Source organism: Adiantum capillus-veneris, chromosome 1 (assembly GCF_014529385.1).
Source record: "Adiantum capillus-veneris isolate H3 chromosome 1, ASM1452938v2, whole genome shotgun sequence".
In the NCBI taxonomy this organism is placed as follows: domain Eukaryota; kingdom Viridiplantae; phylum Streptophyta; class Polypodiopsida; order Polypodiales; family Pteridaceae; genus Adiantum; species Adiantum capillus-veneris.
This window is the reverse complement of record NC_140931.1, coordinates 140,777,545-140,797,435: the sequence shown is the minus strand read 5'-3', so window position 1 is coordinate 140,797,435 and position 19,891 is coordinate 140,777,545. Positions and strand designations below refer to the sequence as shown.

Genomic DNA, 19,891 nt, shown 5'->3' with positions numbered 1-19,891 from the left:
AGCCATTACTAAGGAATGGGAACAATTGACTTTGATGCCACTACTACGACAACATTTGTTCTTTTGATGGTCTCTAGCCAAGGCTCACCAAAAACATTCTTTCTAAGTAGAGAGAAATAATATACGATTGACACTCTCCCCACTTTTAGGTCAAAATATGAGTAGTTCTTCACTATTACATGGAAAATTTTGCCGGCTTTCTCAAAGCCAAGCTTGAAATCTACCCAAAATTTTGTAATATTACTTGGTGAAAAATACACTGAAGGTAGGTTTGTCATGAACATTGTGTGTAGCTACTTGGAGCACTAATACATGCTACAATTATTTCTTATAGAATGTCTTTGATCTCTTTCCAAGAGCAACGTTCTTACTCACTATGCTTCATTTGTAAGAGAAAAGCTTAATAATAGGCACACACTCAAGCTAGAAGAGTTGAGCATATTTAAGTCGTGTCACTCACGCTAGTAGAGATGAGCATAAGTGTCAGTTTATTTATGTTAAACTACTCAGCCAATCTTGATGCTTTCATCCTTTGGCAACGGAGATACTAGACTCTTTGGGCATCCATGTTTTGCAAGCCTGCCTCGATTTCTTGCTTAATTCCATGCGTCTCTCAGACTTTCTCTCTATGATTGTAGGACTTTCGATGAGACGGAAGATCCAGGTCGAAGCCTCCTCTTTCCACTATTTTTAGTCTTCTTGGCATGGATGACTCCACAAAAAATGAGGTTCATCTATCTCATATTGACTATAGACCAGTGCTCTAATGCCAGATTCATGCATTCCCCCTCTCTTCTAATGATAGTCATAAGTACAAAACAATTTAGTCAAAGCTGTTGTGCATCTGCTCTTCCCTTTAACTGTTCTCTACCTCTAGTACTTTCAGCAGGAATGTTGTCATTTTTTGGTGTCATTACTTTGTATTTCATAGCCTCCAAGTCCTGCACAACAATCAGGAAGTATCTTCACCATTTACTTGGCGAGGTAATCTTTGCGATGTCATCCTAAAAGTCGACTGCATGACATCCATTTGGCAATTTAATTTCTCCTAAGAAGCAACCAAAAAGGTCCTCTTGTAGAAACAACTTGCAATCAACAGCAGAGATATGTGGGAGATCACCAGAGAGTAACATTCTCATGCAATGCAATGAATGTCCAGAGACCCATACCTCTTTCTGATGGTGACTGATGGCCCTGGTAGGGAGTAAAGTTATTTCACGAATGCAAGTCAAGCATAAAAATTTGCGATGGTAGGTTCTAAAAGAGTCTGTGAGCTTACTGTTGCTCAACGTTATCTTACAGCCTCAGTCCACATAGGCTGGAGCTAGACCAAAGGTCACAAGCTATGTTGCTACCTGCAACCAGCACATGAACAGTCTTCATTGCCATCTTGCAAAGCTGTTAAGCATTCTGTCAAGTACCGGCAAAATGGGACCATACATTCCAGGTACAAATCTCTAAAGCTCCACATCACAGTCTATGCCTATGCCCCTCATCATGCAAATTGCATATATGAGCGCTACATGCATCAACGAGGATGCATGAACTTGTGCCATTGCAGGAGTGTATATGTGTGTGTCTTGTCTGACCACCACCAGAATTATTTTTCTTGGGATTCTAAGTTAAAAAAATGCAACAAGATTACATGTAGTTACTTAGATGTGCCTCGGATGCTGTTTGACAAGGAGCAGATCTCAAAAAGGTGTTATACAAAGCAATGGGCACGCTTTCCATGGAAATGCATCTTCTCCGACATGTTTTAAGGACGAACAGAAATAGCATCCCCTCTTTTAGTCAGACGGCTGCCTGATAAAACTGCTGACCTGTGGCTAACATTCACTTGAATCTTACCAGCATCCAGCCTTATGTTGGTGGACTGACAATTTTTTCCTGAACCTGTATGGGTAACATCTTTCTTTGCACACTCAATTCGCTTATCCTCTAGCTTTTCATGAGTTATCGGGAGCTTTCCCTCATAAGACTTCAGCTCAGAGATATTTCTCTTACCCAGAAGATGCTCGAGAGCCTCAAAATCATCAAGTTTCTCCAAAGGCTCCCCCTTTCGATGTGATTTCTCATTTTGGCCTGCATTCCTTTTGTTGGCCTTTTCTATGAGTCCATCCTCACCTCCATGGTAAGCTTTCGCATGATTTATGTCATGGCCCTCACCTATCGGCCTCCCCTGAAATCCGGATTCTTTGTAACTTCTATCCATGGAAGGGCTCATGTTATCAGAATTGGAGCCATCAAAATAGTACCCTGCTTTGCGTCCATCCAAAAAATTGTTGTCTAGGATATCTGCTTGCATGTGGTCCAAATCTTGGTGCTCTTTTGTACAATCCACTAAGTCATTTGATCCCTTCATGGCAGCTCTCTTGCAGTATGTGCAGGCCGCATGCGAGGAAATCGTCTTGGACTTGACTCCTGAATGGTGTGGCCGGACACAACGAGAACGGTGTTGAGGGTGATGTTGCTCATTGTCCTCATCGGGACCATCTCCTGTCATCATTTTGGTAGGGCTCTCCTTACGAGATGATGCTAGCATACGAAACACTTTTACAAGCTCTGCCCCTAAAGCACCGCACTTGCTTTCCGCTACTTGAGAACCCTCCAGCGCCGAATGCATGCCAACACTCAGCTCCTCCGTTTTTGTTTCCAGCATTCTGCAAAAAAAAAAATGATTCCTTCAGTAAAAAGCAACATCTGAATTGCAGACATTGGATAAAAATCTCTCTCTCTCTCTCTCTCTAGCACATCAGTCTATACCTCACCTAGAGGGCAATCCCCTTTCTCTATACTTGATGATGACATATGGGAGTTCTCTAGAGATGGAGATATCATTCTCCTGGGAGACTTTAATGCCAGGACGGCCAACTCCCAAATGGTATTTTATGATTCCTCGGAGGAGATGCTTAGAGAGATGGATATATCGGAGATGGGGCTTGACAGACACTCACAGGATAGAGAGCACACAGAGTATGGGAGATATCTCATGGAGATGACGACTACGCATGGTTTGGCCATACTTAATGGTCTAGAGATTTTTCCTTGGTCTGGGGGATTCACATGCTTTCCACAAAGACATGGGGCCAGTACAGTGGACTATGTCATGACTTCACCGAGCTTCATCTCTAGTATTCAAGATCTCAGTGTGGGACCTAGACCTGTTGGAGTAGCAGTGGACCATGCTCTCCTGACTTTTTCAGTCTCTTTCCAGTATAGTGCCTCTCAGACACCACGGAGGATTGCACACACACGGTATACTTTTACACCAGAGACGGACTCAGTTTATGTGGAGGAGATATGTGGGCAGCCGAGCCTGTATCTACCGTGGAGGAGATCACCACTCTATTGACGGAGATCTTGCAAGGGGCAGTAGCAGAGGCATACCCACACACTCAACCAGATTAGAGAAGACGTTCTGGGAACATGCCCTTCTTTACCACTGAGATGGTGAAGAACGCCATTTACAGGATGAGGACTAGGAGAGCATATGATCATGATGGTTTGGTGGCAGAGCACTTGATACATGCTAGAGATTTACTGTCACAGGTTCTTGCACGGTTGTTTAACCGTGTCATGTGTGAGGGACTACCCGAGTCTTGGAGATTATCTACTATTGTACCTCTCTTCAAGGAAGGGGACCCCACGGTGCCAGGGAACTACCGTACTATTATGATAGGGCACACATTGGCACGGTTGTATGCATCCATTCTTGAACAGCAACTGAGTAAATGGGCAGAAAATGAGGGCATACGAGCAGCAAGACAGGCTGGATTCAGGAGGGGTTTCTCCACTTTGGACCATATTCTTACACTCAGAGCCATTATTGAGGAGGGTCGGGCACATGGGAGACGGATGTATTGTTGCTTTGTGAACTTCCGCAAAGCATTTGACACAGTGCCGAGGGCCAGATTGATGCGCAGGCTACTGAAGTTGGGAGTACCCGAAGAGATCATATGGGGGATCATGGCTTTATACGGCTCAGTGACTGGCCAGGTACGCACTCTTGAGGGGATTTCTGACATTGTTCATTCCACTATTGGAGTGAAATAGGGGTGTCCTTTGTCCCCTACACTTTTTGGTATGTATATACATGAGGTCTCTGACTACATTGACAGAGAGGGCGACAGAGGCGCTCAACTAGCAGGGACATGGATCCCTTTATTATTATATGTTAATGATATTGTGTTGATATCAGAGTCACCAGAGGGCATGCAGAGACAGTTGGATGCATTGCACAGCTTTGCAGAGGATAGTGGATTGACTGTGAACCTTGGTAAAATCAAGGTTATGGTGTTTAACACCACACCACAATGGGTCGAGAGATCGGTACCTACACTCGTATATGGTCAGGACACTGTGGAGTACACAGATGAATATACATATCTGGGGGTGGTATTCACGGGACCGAGGTTTACTCTGAGGAGAGCAGCAGAGACTAGACAGTCGAGAGCCTATGCGGCATTGGGAGGGCTAGAGAGGATGTGTTCGTAGGTTCAGTTTCAAGCACCACGAACAAAGCTATGGCTCTTTGATACTTTGGTTGCTTCAGCTATGCTTTATGGGGTCCAAGTTTGGGGACCATCTGTGAATCATGACAGTTGGAGGAGCATGGAGAGACCCTTGGTATTTATGATATCCCGGATGATTAGAGCCAACGCCTCCGTACCACATGCGATTATTCGAGCGGAGGTAGCCGCCCCTCCTATAGAGATTGGGACTCTTACCAGTTTAGTGTCCTTTATGCACAGTCTATGGGATACACATAGAGGCAGATATACTAGATTGGCTCTTGAGTCCTCTAAACAGTTAGCGATGCAGGGAGACGCATCATGTTGGTATGCGCAGATGACCTCATGGTTTCAGAGGCATGGATAGATTGCCTCCTTTTCAATATTCCCTGGATGCACCCTCCCTGGCAGTCACACGGACGGAGATCACTAGACTCATTCGTCAGGATCTTATACAGTTGGACACCAGGAGGACATGGGTAGAGCCGATGCAGGAGTTGGGCACGAAGATGGCTTTCTACAAAGAGCATCTTCTCCAACTTTCGGGAGATGGGTTTGTGATTCGTCCGAGCTACATGGACACTCATTTGTCTCATGGTCTGCGATGTGCTATTGGTCAGATTCGCACATCCTCACACCAACTGGAGATTGAGACGGGTAGATTCAAAGGGATACCACCGGAGTATAGGATATGCCAACTATGCGATAGACAGCCAAAGACAGAGCTACACTACATATGCCACAGCACTCTGTATTATGAGATACGAGGGCGCTTCCATTGCTTATTCAGGGAGGGTTTTGGACCCCTAGATAGAGTCATGAGGTATCAGGACTCAGAGATGCCTTGGCTTATATCTACTTGAGCTACATCGACATACAGATAGTCTGCTGAGGAGACATGGAGTATGACAGTCCTCACAGAGACAGATCATAGACTTCTTTGGATCGAGGGAGCCAAGAGACCAACCACCAGCACAAGGTTGTACCCACATTCATACCAGAGGCACCCTCATTGATAGGGCGACTGAGCTCGGGAGATCAAGACGACCATGACCGAGACATAGGAGCACATTCCATCGACGGAGACTCCAGCAGAGGATCAGAGGCATTCTAGCAAGACACCCAGAGTGTCATTGAGGGCCTATTCTACATTTTCACATTTCACACTTCATTTTCAGTTTTCATTTTTTACATTCAGTACTTTTTGTACTTGTACTTCAGACATTGTATTAGATTCACCACTTTGTATCTGATGGTCTCATAGGTCATTTTGGCCTTTTGAAGACGTTAATATATCGTTTCATTTCATCTCTCTCTCTCTCTCTCTCTCTCTCTCTCTCTCTCTCTCTCTCTCTCTCTCTCTCTCTCTCTCTCTCTGTGACTTGACTCAGCTTGATACTAGGAGGACTTGGGTACAGCCAGAGCAGGAACTCGGCACGAAGATGGCTTTCTATAGAGAGCATCTTCTCCAGCTTACCGAGGATGGCTTTGTGACGAGGCCCAGATACATGGACACCCACTTATCTCATGGGATACAATGCGCTATTGGCCAGATACGCACACCTTCACACCAGCTTCGGATCAAGACTGGTAGATACAGCGGACTCCGGAGTACCACCAGAATCCAGGATATGTCCCCTATGTCACATGGAGCCAGAGACGGAGTTGCATTACACATGCCACTGCCCAGTTTACTATGAGATATGAGGCCGCTTTCACTGCCTGTTCAGGGACGGCTTTGGACCACTTTCTAGAGTCATGGGGTATGAGGATCAGAGATGTCTGGGACTGATTTTGCTCGAGCTGCACAGACACAAAGAGAGCCTGATGAGAGGAGAGGCTAGCCAGTCTCAGAGACGAATCACACTTCTTTAGAGCGGACACTCGGCGGCAAGAGGAGCAGCTACCGCAACAGAGCTCACATTCTCCTTATACCAGAGGGACGCTGATCGATCGAGAGACCGAGCTTGGGAGATCCAGATGCCCACGACTGTGGAGGACTACACAACACCGCCGGAGACTGCAGTCTGCTGCAGAGGATTCGGGTCAATTTGGCGGCCGACATGCACACCGCCCAGTCAGACTACTAACAATGGAGGAGATTAATGAGATCCGCCAACGACCGATGATGGGTCTCTTATGATTCAGCTCTTTTGAGGATTGTACACTCTGCTCATCTTGTACCACACATGTACCCACATTGTATCATATTAGCCCTCATTCACTACTCTCACCCCCCCCCTCCCCCAAACCCACCCCCCTCGTATCCTACGCAGTTCCATTTTACTACCTTTTTTATTTATTTTTGGTACTCTGACATTGTATCAGATTCACCGCATTGAACTTTTTGGTCTCATAGGTCGTTTTGGCCTTTGAGGACGTTGATATAACATTTCATTTCATCATCTCTCTCTCTCTCTCTCTCTCTCTCTCTAAAAAAACATCTACTAAATAAACATCTCGAGGGCACACACCCCAAGATAAATGATACATAATGATGATTACATGAGAGGATAATCCAAACTATCAATACAAGAAGTGAAAACGAGGCTATTCCATGTTTTCCAGCCTCTCAGATCTTCTAACATTTACGATTTTATCAGATATAAGAGGAGGAGAATAGGAATATCATGTCTATCAATAGGGGTGACAACAAGGGGAGTGCCTCCCCCATTGAACAGGAAGGGGGCCTGGGGGGAGGGGGGGGGGTTGGGTTGCAACAATGGAAGAAGAGGGTACATGTGAAGAAGATAGAATTTCAGCTGTGAAATCCTTGTGCTTGTAAATCGTTGTAGTAAGAGGCACCTCTAAATGCTGCTATCGGCTGCGTCTTCTTCTCTTTGCCTCTCTTCTTCTAGCTCTCTCAGCTTGTGATCTGGATTGGCTTGAAGTGCCCACAGTAACAAACTCTCGAGGGGTCGCTTGCCTCACTTTGTGGGAAATATGTCATCACTGAATGCTGGCATCCTAGGTTGCATGTCATGGTTGTCTTGCCAGATTGGCATTGCATATGCAATTTAGTCCATAATGGTCCATTATTATTATCTTGGACCTCTTACTTGTCCATTGACCACTTTTCTGTCCAATTGCCCCATTATTATATGAAATGGCAATGCAAGAGGGTGACGTAGTCAACTTTAAAAAATCAAGGGACCAATGGATCGCAATCCATCACCCCCCATAGATGACAATGAAACTTCACCATCTCCTAGATCTAGCCTAGAAGAAGCGCCTGGTGAAGTACCAGTGAAATATAATCTGAAAAACTTTGGCCAAGGGCCAAAAATTGGGAAGATCATACCAGATAGGTAGAAGAGTTGATTTTGGAAGAAATCTTTGTCCATAACCATCAAAACCCATACCAAAAGGTGGCAAATGACTAGTACAAGAGAGTGGTCTCAGCACATTTCCAAAATCTCAAAAAGAGGGGAATTGTTCTAAAGACCCTTTGGATTGACTTGTATTAATCCTCTTAAGTGGTCTTGAGGCAATTTTGAGTAATGGCTCGGGCTTTCCCGGGAGGAGTATTGAAAATAAAATTGGCTACAGTTTGAATGGTTTTTACTCTTGGAACCTCCAAGTGACATAGGCTGCGATCTGGGGAGCATTTGGTTGTAAAAGCCTCTATATCTCATGGCCTCTACCTTTTTAGGTTATTTGCCCGAGGAGTGATGAGGGAGTTTTTGAATAGATCATGGCCCGGACCTTGTTGGTTATTTGCAGGGGGAGTGTTTCATCGGCGACCGTATGTTTCTATGTCCTGTAACGTGCATTTGTAATCATCTATGTTGCATCGTGATGTGTCAACCACTGAATATTCCTAATTGGGTGAGATTACCTAGGTATGTAACTTTAGTGCATCGAGACACCCTCTAAAGATCACCGCGGTCTGGGTGTGATGGCTAATTTTTCTACACCAAAATATCAAGAGCTCCAATAGGGAATAAGAACACCGAATGACCCTCAAGATTGACCCTCTGATATTTTTTATCTCGCTTGAGTTGTTTTGCACATATAATTGCGGACAAATACTCTTCTTTCAAGAAGGGGGGATGTCACAAGCTGCTAACGTGCCAAGTCACTCAAGACCCTAGCCAATCTGCAAATTCTGGCCGAGGGGCTTGAGAAGCAAAAGGACTGGCCAACTTACAGGTTCTTGCAGAATAGCCTAAAGACAAAAGGGGTTAGGACTTTGAAATCCTAACCCTACCAACTTGCAGAACATTGATCAAGGGGCCTAAAACCTAAGTAAAGCAGGACACTACACACACACGCACACACACACACAAAGAAATTGCCTGAAGACAGGATGGCGTGGCATGATGTACGGACGGCCCACGGATTGCGGAAGTGTTGGTGACGTTGCAGCATGTACGGACAACCCACCTAAGCGCTAGCTTTTGGGCCATAAGCTTTTAACTTCAGTGCTTTTCAAGTGAGATGCTTTTGATTTTGGCCAAGGGCATAAGGGCTCACAATGATCAATCTAGCATGCTACCCGCGGGAGATGCAGAGCAGAGCCGCAAATGTTGTACCTCGTTGAAGCAACATAAAGAAATACTGAAAGGGGCGCAACAGTTTGGGGCCAGTGCACTCTGGGGATGGAACTACACCGCTCCGTGGCTGGTGTAAAGTCTCCCTTTTAGTTCAATTATTTGAAGTGCTAAACGTCTGTCTTAGTTTGTTGTACCTCGTTCGAGTGTATAAAGAAATACCAAGAAGGATGCCACAGTTTGGGGCCAATGCGCTTTAGGGGTGTAACTACGCCACTCTGTGTCTCGTGTGAAGTTTCTCTCTTTCAGTTCACTTGTTTGAAGTGCTAAACGCATGTCTTAGTCTGTTCTTATCAGTTTGCACATGGTGCCCGTCTTGTTATAGGAACAATGGGGTAGGATATCATATAGGACATTGATGGTTGCATTGGGAGGTGCCCGCCACTAGGACCTGCTCCGGGGTAAAGTGACCGGATAACAGCAAGGGTGTCACTTCGAAAACCCGCATCTAGCCGAAGCATGTCATAGAGCGACACTTGTTGGAAGGTGTTCTTTAAGATATTCTTTGTTGTGTGCTTTTCTTTAAGTACTAGTGCCTTCTTTGGTACCTTGATTTGCTGTAGGTCATCTACTACTTCCAAGAAAGCCCCATCTATATCAGAGAGGAGAGATACAGATCCTCTCTTGGAACTAGGGGATGGCTTGTCAACTGCTACAAGAGTATTCACTAGTGAGATAGTGGGTTGAAGAACTTGCTAGAAGCCTGAGAGCGAGGGCTGCCCTTTGGGCCCAAGTGAGAACACCAGTAAGCTCCTCCACCTTCTGGAACTTGTCCTAAGGGGCCACGACATGAGTAGAAGTGACGGTTGAGGGACGGTGCTAACTGCTATCAGATTGATTTTGGGAAATGTGAATCCAAGTTGGCTTTGAATTGGGCCCGAAGACGTGGATGTGGGTTGTTTGAGACAATCCTTACTGTAGTGATCCTTACCTTTAGGGCAATGACGGCAAGGAGACCCTTTTGACAGAGGGCATTTGTTTTGGTAATGCCCATATTCTCCGTATATGTAGCACAAAATGAGTTGATTGGATGGGCAAGGTGTTATCGCGGTCTCCTCCTATTGCATGGAGCAAGACGCTGACATGTAGAAGCTCTAAGGGGCTGAGGGAGCATTAGCATGATAAAAGCTCTGAGATGCAAAAGTCCTTTGCATACCGTGCATAGAAGGTGTAGTTAGCAAAGGTGGCAGGTAGTTTGGATGGCCATAGGGGGGAACGATGTTGGATGCAAGTGTCAACCCTTGTTGAAGAGTAGGAGCAAGGCTCTGCTGTAGTTTCCGCAATCCCTTTAGGTAGTAGCAATCCTCGTCTTCATGTCGAGATTTTTCACAGAGGTGGCAATAAGCCCGAAGGGGCATTCGTGTGCAAGATGCCCTAGAGAGCGACATGAGCTACACCAGACTAGAGCCTTACATTCCTGTTGAGCCCAAAGCTCTTCTAGCTCTCTCTTGATTTGGTCCAAAGCTTCTTGATGTGGGGATTTCTCTTGTCGAAGAGAGGACCTCTCCTCCTTAAGAGCTTGTTGTAATTTCTGTGCTTCAAGTTCCATACGTATAGAAATCAAGGGGTGCCCTTGAGAGGGTTGGTTGGGACCCCATCAGGTGCCTCTCTCTCTCTCTCTCTCTCTCTCTCTCTCTCTCTCCAAGGAAATAAAAGAAACCTTCATTCGTGATAAGTAGCACACATTCAAGCAAGGAAAGAAGTAAGATTTGTGGAAGTTTAAAGTCTGGATCTTGTCACCATTTCAATTCCACTGCACCTGACATGGAGAGACACACACCACATAACGGTGCAACACCTATGGGACTACCCTAAAATTAGCAACATGGAATTGTAAGTAGGCGCCTTTGAAGATAGCTTCAAAGGACAAGACATTATCTTCTATTCAGAGACACACCAAGCACCAAGTAGCACCCTGCTGAAGGTCCCACATATCCAAGATCTCACACTGGGTCCTTGTCCTACTGGGGTGGCAGCAAATCATGCAATCATATCATTTTCAATGGAGTTCCACTGCAGGAGAAGCCCGTAAGCACAAGGAAAAGCATCTAGAAGGTGAATACAACTCTTATATGACCCGCAATAAGAAATGCTAGATAAATTTTGAGTTGACATGTACACAATATTAAAACTAAGAAATTCTAGGTAAATTCTTGAGTTGACATGTACAAAACATTAAAACGGGAAATGTAGGTCATTTTGAGAACAAAGGAGCATGTAATGAAATTTATGGTGCGAAAGAAATTGGATGATATGTTTGTTACTTTTGATCTTGGAAATGGAGAATGGAAAACTACAAAGGAAAAAAGATGCTTGGGTTGAAGATCTGAAGGGAAAACTTGATGCAAGTGAGACAACTCAAAGTGGTACACGGATCTACATTTACAAGAAGAAATAAAAGATTTGAAGTCACATGAAAAAAATAAACTGAAGGCATGGATAGATGTGATAAAACAACACGAGATAAACACAAACGGATAGAATTGGCTAAAAAGAAAAAGCTAGCCTACAAATTGTTGACGTGTCAAGCCACTGAAGAATGGAGCCAACCTGTAGATCCTAGCCAAGGGGCCTAAACCCTAAGTGAAGAAGTAGCAGAAGAAGTTCCCACCAACTTATGGGACCCCGCCCGATGGGGCCCAAGTGTAAAGACATGGGTCCTACGGGCAAGGCCATCGGCACGGCCGAACAGTTGTACGCTAGGGAGAGGCTATAAGATAGCACGGTTGGGTGGAGACTAGCATAGGCATTACCATCGCCCTTTCACTAGTATCAGAGCTATTTTTGGGAAAGGGGAAAAGCAGGTTGCATGTGCGTGCGACACGCTGCTTCTCTCCAACGATCCGCAGACAGCGACGTCTCCGCAGTGCAGCAAAAAGAAGGTAGGCACAGTTTTCTATGCGCAACGTGCGAAGGCAAACAACGAGAGCCGACCGCAACCGCTCCCACTACGCCTTCCACAACGCAAGACGACTAAGGCGGGCGACCAAGGCAAACTCGACCGGCAACTCTACGGCACCGAGGCTTTGAAGGCTCCATTAGTGCCATTGGCTACGCGCGTAGGAAGGCCCTCTTAACCCTTGCATGAAGGAGGGTTGAACCCACCCCATGAGGGTAAGAGGCCAACACTCTACCATCAAGTTATTGAGCCTTGTTGTGTATAACAAGGAAAGATAGCATGACGATGATGATCTAGGAGATCATGGCCTTCTAGGTATGGCTGCTTTCAAGACTTTGGAAAATCGCCAAAGCGTACTTGAACGCAACCTCTCTGCACTCAATGCAAATGTTACAAATCTTACTGAGCTACTTGTGAAATTTATGAATTCACAGACGGCCGGCTCAAGGAGCCACAAGTAGCACAGTTTAAGGAAACCAAGTTCGCATGACTCAAGCAATCCAAGAGACAAGTGCTTCAGAAGATGCAGAAGGTAGCAATGCATTGCTTAAGAATATCACCATTCCTGAGTTTCACGGGGAAGAGCGTGTTCGTAACAAGGATGCGGTCAATACGTTCTTACACAAATGGAGTGATATTCATAGGTTGAGACACACCCCGGATATAAAGACGGCTGTGGAAACAAGTCTATCTCTTAAAGGCAAGGCCTATAAGTGGTAGATGACATTTCCAATAGATGCTCGTCCTCCGTCTTGGGTTAGCATGGGATGCATGCCGCATGTCTCACCTCTCTCTCACATAGTACCTTTCAAAGTATTGGAAAATCATATTAAAACTAGAAGGTCTAGATGAATTCCAAAAGATACGGGGTTTTAATAGGGGTCTTGACAAAGATTATCGTCTTCATGTCAAGACCCAACATCCAAAAAGTTTGGAAGAAGCTACCAGTCATGCCCAAAGATATGATGATGACCAAGAGAGGAAGGGAAATGTTCCCTACTCTAAGAATAATTTTGCTACGAGCAATGTGGCTAAGAGCCAATGGCGAGGTAGATCTCCCACACGTTCCAAGAGGAATAAGAGACAATCTACCTCCCACGCCCACAAGAGGCTAAGAAGCCTAAGCAATCACGAGATACTCCACGTGGGTCTCTCAGCATTGCTGATTTTGAGCGTGCAAAGAAACATAATTTGTGTTTCAGATGTATTTTGGACCAACATAACAAGGATTGTCCTCTTTTTCAAGGCAAAGAAAAGGCCATGCACACGGTGCAACGCCTCACATTAGATTCATCTCCTGAATATTGTGCTGTAGAGGTTCTTCATAAGGAAGAAAAGCACAAGTGTTGTGTGCCTACTTCAATGTGGCAGCCCACCTTTGGCCCCCATGATTTGATTCGCATGCATGGCACTATTAACGGACAACGTGTTTGTATTTTAGTGAATGATGGTGCAACTCATAACTTCCTGAACTATAAGCTAGTCAAAAAATTGAAGCTTACACAGACTCCCTACTCTTACAAGTATGTGGTCGAACAGATGTTTGGCAATGATAAAGAAGTATGGGACACAGTAGTTCAAGGGGTTGAGCTTATTGTTCAAGATCATACGATGACCCTTGACTTTCAAGTTATGAACATGGACCGTGCTGATGTAGTTTTAGGACGGGAGTGGCTGCATGATTTAGAAAACACATTGCGCACTAGTTATGAACACAACTCCTTATCCTTTATGGCCAACGGTAAACATGTACAGCTACGAGCTCACGCTCTGTATGCTAAGCAAAGCAAGTGCGATTTATTTAAAACAGAGATACATTACCTCGGTCATGTGATCTCTTATTCTGGCATCAAGATGGACAATGACAAGGTCGCTGCCATTCTTCGATGGCCATATCCCAACACACTTGAGGAGCTTCAAATATTCTTAGGCATGGCTGGATTTTATCGACAGTATATCCGAGATTATGCCAAAATCGATGTTCCTATGACGAATCAACTTAAAGCAAAAGGTGAGACCTTTTCTTGGAAAGAAGCCCAAAAACGCAGTTTTGAACAACTCAAGGTAGCTATAGCCATTGCTCCCATCCTAGCAATCGTTGACCCACTTAAGCCATTTGTGGTAGAGACTGATGCTAGTGATACAGCAATTGGTGCGGTACTTCTCGGAAGACCTATAGCCTTTAAAAGTAAAAAGTTAGATAGAGCTCAACAAAATTATTTTGTCTATGAGAGAGAGCTCTATGCCATAATTCACGCTTTACGAAAGTGGCGACACTATTTAAATGGTGCTGAGTTTGAAGTGGTTTTTTACCATGAGAGTATTAAATGGTTTACTGCTCAAACAGACTTGAAGGGTCGTAAAGCTAGATGGGCAAAGATTCTTCAAGATTATGATTGTAAGCTACGATATCACAAGGGGTGTTGCTAATTGGACTATTTTCTTATTTTTAATGATGATTAATTTCTTTCTCTAGGATATTTTATTGTGTACACTAAGAACCGTTAAAAGATTGTAGCTACAGGAAGTGCCATCAAGAACGGACAACTCTGATGGGTGATGGTAAACATCGCGAAGGAGTTTCCGTAAGTTCGATGGAAAGGGCCGGGTTACGAGTGCCCCTAAAGCGTCACATGATGGGTGACGGGTGCATCAGAAAGGGGGCATTCCGTAGGCTGAGGAGGAAATCCGAACTGAGTAAGAAAATACGCGTAAGAACGCAAGTACAAGAATAAAGATGGGTTCAAAGAAGCTTTTTACGAAAAGTAGGAACTTTCGTGGGAGGGCAGATGCTTTCCCGCGAGGAAGCTATGTCTGCATTGCATCTGTGCCGTGTTCTGCACCCGGGGACGCCTGGAATGTGTTCGTGTAGCATTGTTTTAACTAACTCAGTGAGTTTTTAAAGTTTAAACAAGTTCACACTTTATTTTATAAAGTGGCCGGCCACTTTTAAGTGACCGGTCCCTTTTATTAATAAAATAAAGCATCCCCAAAAGCTTACGTAAAAAACCCACGCAAGCTGTACGGATGGGCTGAAAACAGCGATCTCTCTCTCTCCTCTCTCTAGAAGTGCCAGAAACAGCTCTCTCTCTCTCTCTCTCTCTCTCTCTCTCTCTCTCTCTCTCTCTCTCTCTCTCTCTCTCTCTCTCTCTCTCTCTCTCTCTCTCTCTCTCTCTCTCAGCGCCAGAGCTTCTGCTTTTGTGCCCTATTTCCGCCGGGTGCACGGGCCTATAAAAAGGCAGCCAGCGTTCAGTTTTTAAAAAAAAGGCAAGGAGCAACAGAAGTCTGAAGCGCTGGGGATTCTGGAGTAAGTGCTGGCGACGGGAATCTGCAAGTGTTCGTGTGACGACTGAGTACGGAGGTCGCCTTTCCGAGCAAGGAGCGACAGGTATAATTTGTTGATACGCATTGCGAGTTGTTGCTTTGTGTGGTTTGTTTTGCAGGAATCTCCCTTCTTACGGGAAAGTCCCTCACGGGAAGTACGGCTTCACGCCTAAGTCCCTTACGGGAAAGTACGGCTTCGCGCCTAAGTCCTTTACGGGAAAGAACGACCTTCGGGTCTAAGATTACAGAACGGAGGGGTTTCCTCGGGTTCTCGTACTTGTATACGAATTCTCCCTGAATAAAGAATACTCTTGACGGGGGGGGGGACCAGCCCATCTTCTGGTCCCCAATACTGTGTCGATCTTCTCCCTTCTCTCACATTTGCAAAGTATTTTATTTTTCAGATTTCTAAGTGCTCGTGTACGCTCCCGTTTTGTGACAAGGGGCGATATAATGTAGTAGCGGATGCACTAAGTAGGATGCCTCAGATTAATTCACTTGCTTTCACGGAATTAAAGAGTGGATTTTTGGACTCATTACGTGGCAAGTGTGCACAAGATCAATCATATGCTAAAGTGTGGACTGCAGTTTTAAAAAGGGATCCCTCACACTCACATGTCTCTGCACGCGCAGATAAAAACTCCAACACACAGAGCTCCATCCCCTACTCAGGAAGAGCTTAAGCGATGGAAGAATTTTTCCATTGATGATGGCTACTTACTCAACAAAGGTAGAGTATGTGTGCCAAAGGACTCAGACACTAGGCGCCAAATATTATTAGAGTGTCACGATAGTCCAAAGTGCTGGTCATCCAGGTATTCGTAAGACGTATACCTTAGTTCGACGGCAATTTTATTGGCCAAGCTTACATCATGATGTTCAAGAGTACGTACTAAACTGCCAACAGTGCCAAGTTAATAAGGTAGAGCGCCTCAAGGTAGGTGGCCTTTTACATCCTTTAGAGATTCCACAAGGTAAGTGGGAGAGTATCTCTATGGATTTTGTAGTAGGACTACCTACTACAAATCGTGGCCATGATGCCATATGGGTAATTGTAGACCGTCTAACAAAGATGGGTCGATTCATTCCCACTAAGACTACGGTTAAGACACCGGAATTAGCACGGCTATTTGTAGAGCATATATATAGACTCTACGGTCTTCCAGCTAGTATCATTAGTGACATAGATCGAAAGTTCGATAATCACTTCTGGAGAGCTGTGTTTCAAAAGTTGGAAACTAAACTTAATCTAAGTACGGCTGATCATCCAGAAACAGATGGTCAAACCGAAAGAGTTAATCAAGTACTAGAGGATATGCTACGAGCGTACGTTAGCAAGAAGCAATGGATTTCAACCTAGATCACCCGTTACGGTGGGGTTGGCTAAGGAGAAGATACAACAAGCAAAGGATTTTCTCCAAGACCATTTTGACATGCTTCAAGTTGCTCGATAGAATGTTAAGCAAGCTCAAGATCGATAAAGTAGTACGCAGATGAGCATCGTCGTCTTGCTACTTTCGAAGAAGAAGACAAGGTTTTTCTCAAAGTTCCAGAGCATTCAAAAAGTCTGAAGACGGGAAAAGTTGCTAAACTTTCACCACGCTATTGTGGACCATTTACCATTCTCAAACGTATAGGTCAAGTGGCCTGTAAGTTAGCTCTTCCAGAGCACTCACGAGTTCATCATGTTCTTCATGTTAGCCGTTTACGAAAACAGCTAGGACAGAATGATAATGTCGTTGACACAGGTGTGTTAGTTGACCTTATCGAACCGCCAAACATCCCTCATGAGCCCAAAAAGATTTTGGATGGGAGAATGTCTCCACACTTAAGAAACGTTTTCCTACGTTCGTTTTTGAGGACGAAAACGATTCTCCAAGGGGGGGGGTAATGTAAGGACATGCGTCCTATGGGCAAGGCCACCGGCATGGCCGGACAGTGTGTACGTTAGGGGGAGGCTATAAAATAGCACGGTTGGATGGAGACTAGCACATGCATTACCACCGCCCTTCCACCAAGTGACCTAAAGAAATTAAATAAAGCGGGACCTCCCCACAGACACACAGCATAGAGAATGATGATGTGGCAGTGGATGTACGGAATCCCGCAATTCCCGCTGGCATGATGACGTGGCAGCTATACGGATTTCCACAAAACGCACTTGTTGCTTTTTGGACCAGAAGCTTTTGAGTTTGACTGCTTTTCGTGTAAATTGCTTTTAGAGGCCAAGGACCTTTAAATATGACCCATGGGCTCTCACTCTAATAGTCTACCCACGGGGGATGCAGAGCAGAGCCATGGGAGTTGTACTGAGTTCAAGCAATATAAAGAAATACCGAAAGGGGCACCAAGGTTTGGGGCCAGTGCTCTCTTGGGTGGAACTTCATCACTCCCCGTCTCGTGTCGTGCATCTCCTTCAGTTCAATTGTTATTTGAAGTGCTTAAAGTTGTTCAGTCTGTTCTTTTCCGTTGGCACGTGGTGTCCGTCCAGTTACACTCAACTTCTTCTCCTACTATCATAAATGATACATTGGAGGAAGAAAAGAGAAGGAAACTGCGAGCTTTGAATGTACGCATTGCAAGACGGAAAGAGATAAGAGTCCAAAGAGGATGGCATTGGCTTATGCATAAAAATGGGAGCAACACAAAAGCCACCCATAGATGCATGAAGAGTAGGGAAGGATGCATCAAAGGAGAGAACGTGTATGATAAAGTTTTCTTATCTAGTAAAAACGAATCACCGCGTCTTGGAACAACAAAGAAATATTTTTGGGAGATTTCACTCATGCACAACTAGCACATAGGAAAGAATGCATGCGAAGTATTAGAGTCTAGAAAGGCAAGAAAAGGGGATATTTGTAGAGACGATGGAGTGATCATTGCAAAGAAACAAAGAGCATGCCAATGCACAATCCATGGAACCGTGTTGGGAGGGCTAAGTAGTGCTCACAAGTGCTGTTTAGGAGCCATGAACTAAACTGTCGTTGTTCGACACCCTCGTCACGTCTACTTTAGATGAGTCAAGGCTCCACCATCTTAGTGAGACTCTTTCACGGACCCACATCATCACCCTTTTTCCATTTAGCCTCCATGTAGGCAACTTTGAGAGGGTTAGAGAGGATGCAGTTTTAGCCTTCGGTGAATGCCGCTTTGGCATTTTTTGCTCTACAAAGTCAAGATACGTGAGCCAAGCCTAGATCATATTAATAGATCAGAGGCATACGCTGGCTGGATGTTGACGGAATGACCCTTTGTGTCTATTATTTCCAACTGTCACAAAGGGATGAAGTGTCATGCCAAGCGGAAGAGAAGAAGACTTGATGATGTGGCAGTACGACCCGCAAACACAGCAGGGATCACGCTGCGATTCAGGGCATAAAAAGCAGCGGATATTGCGGGGCTGTACAGTGGCATGATGTGGCAGTTTTTTGGCTCCAAATTCCAATTATGAAAGGCTGAGCAGATGACTGATAAGCTTTTGGCACGTCAATTTTTAGCAGTTGAGCTTTTGGCAGGGTGCCTAGCTTTTGGGTTCCACTGCTTTTGTATCCGCGCCTTTAAATATAAGTCTTGGGGGTCCAACAGAGTCAAAATTTTCTCAAATTGCGAGAAAAGACTTACTAAGAGGAAGGCTTCCGATTGATGTGCATGGATTGTTCTAGAGTCCTCTCAATAGCTAGCAAACAAGGGTGATATGCACCCATTCCTATGGAATGGGTCAAGATATCTGACTAAAAGCATGCAGACAGCCCCTTTGCTCATTATTCTATCCATATATCCCAAAGCATCACTTTGCCAGTTTTGCCACCTTCAAGTCGCAACGTAAGCCAATGAAGCACAAATGTTTTTTCTCTACCTACTGTGAGATTCAATGATGCTTGCATTGTCTATTCAGGGATGGCTTTGGACCACCACGCAAATATATCAATATATTGCAAAGCATCACTCTGCCAGTTTTGCCATGTGCTAGTCGCAACTTAAGACAAAGCACAAATGTTTTCTCTACCTACTGTGAGATTCAAGGATGCTTTCATTCTCTTTTCAGGGATGGCTTTGGACCACTTTCCAAGTGATGCTTGAGACTTCCCTACTGTAAATAAAGACCGAAAAGTGACCATTGAGGAGCAGTGCACCCCCCATAGAGGACCTATGCAGGTACAGTAAACACTGAATTCTTCCCTAGGAGTCCAGGACCACTTGAGCAATTCAGGAAGCATTCAGCATCACACCTTAGACAGGGCATATTTTCCAATCGAATTTCATAGCTTAGCTGCTCCAGATTCCCACGACAGGAGGTTCCAAGCACACAGGAGTGTTCAAGACACCATTGCTTAAGAAATGGCTATGGAGGAGATCAAGGCATACTACAGCAAACTCATGCCGCACTTCATGAGATGACAATGTGCTCGATGATTACTTGCCAGCTTAGCTCACTATTGTCTGCTGGTTCATTGTTCCCCCCACCCCATCAATTGTAGTTGTATCCTAGCTACTACACCACACCCCCCCCCCCCAAAACCCCGCCCCGCGCCCCTTCCTCTCCAAAACACACACTATGATCTTCATGAGCTAAATTAGAGACAAATTTTTGAACAACAAAC

General features: G+C 44.9%; 1 protein-coding gene across 2 annotated transcripts in view; it reads right to left on the bottom strand.

The window, feature by feature from the left end:
* Nucleotides 1–1,222: 1,222 nt before the first annotated feature.
* The window catches only part of LOC147465697 (uncharacterized), a 45,819-nt gene continuing 27,150 nt past the window's right edge, over nucleotides 1,223–19,891 (bottom strand). For both annotated transcript variants that reach the window (XM_086521437.1, XM_086521443.1), the window contains one exon: nucleotides 1,223–2,663. In XM_086521437.1, the coding sequence (XP_086377563.1) occupies nucleotides 1,760–2,663 (904 nt within the window). In that variant the 3' untranslated portion in view covers nucleotides 1,223–1,759. The remainder of the gene's footprint in view (nucleotides 2,664–19,891) is intronic.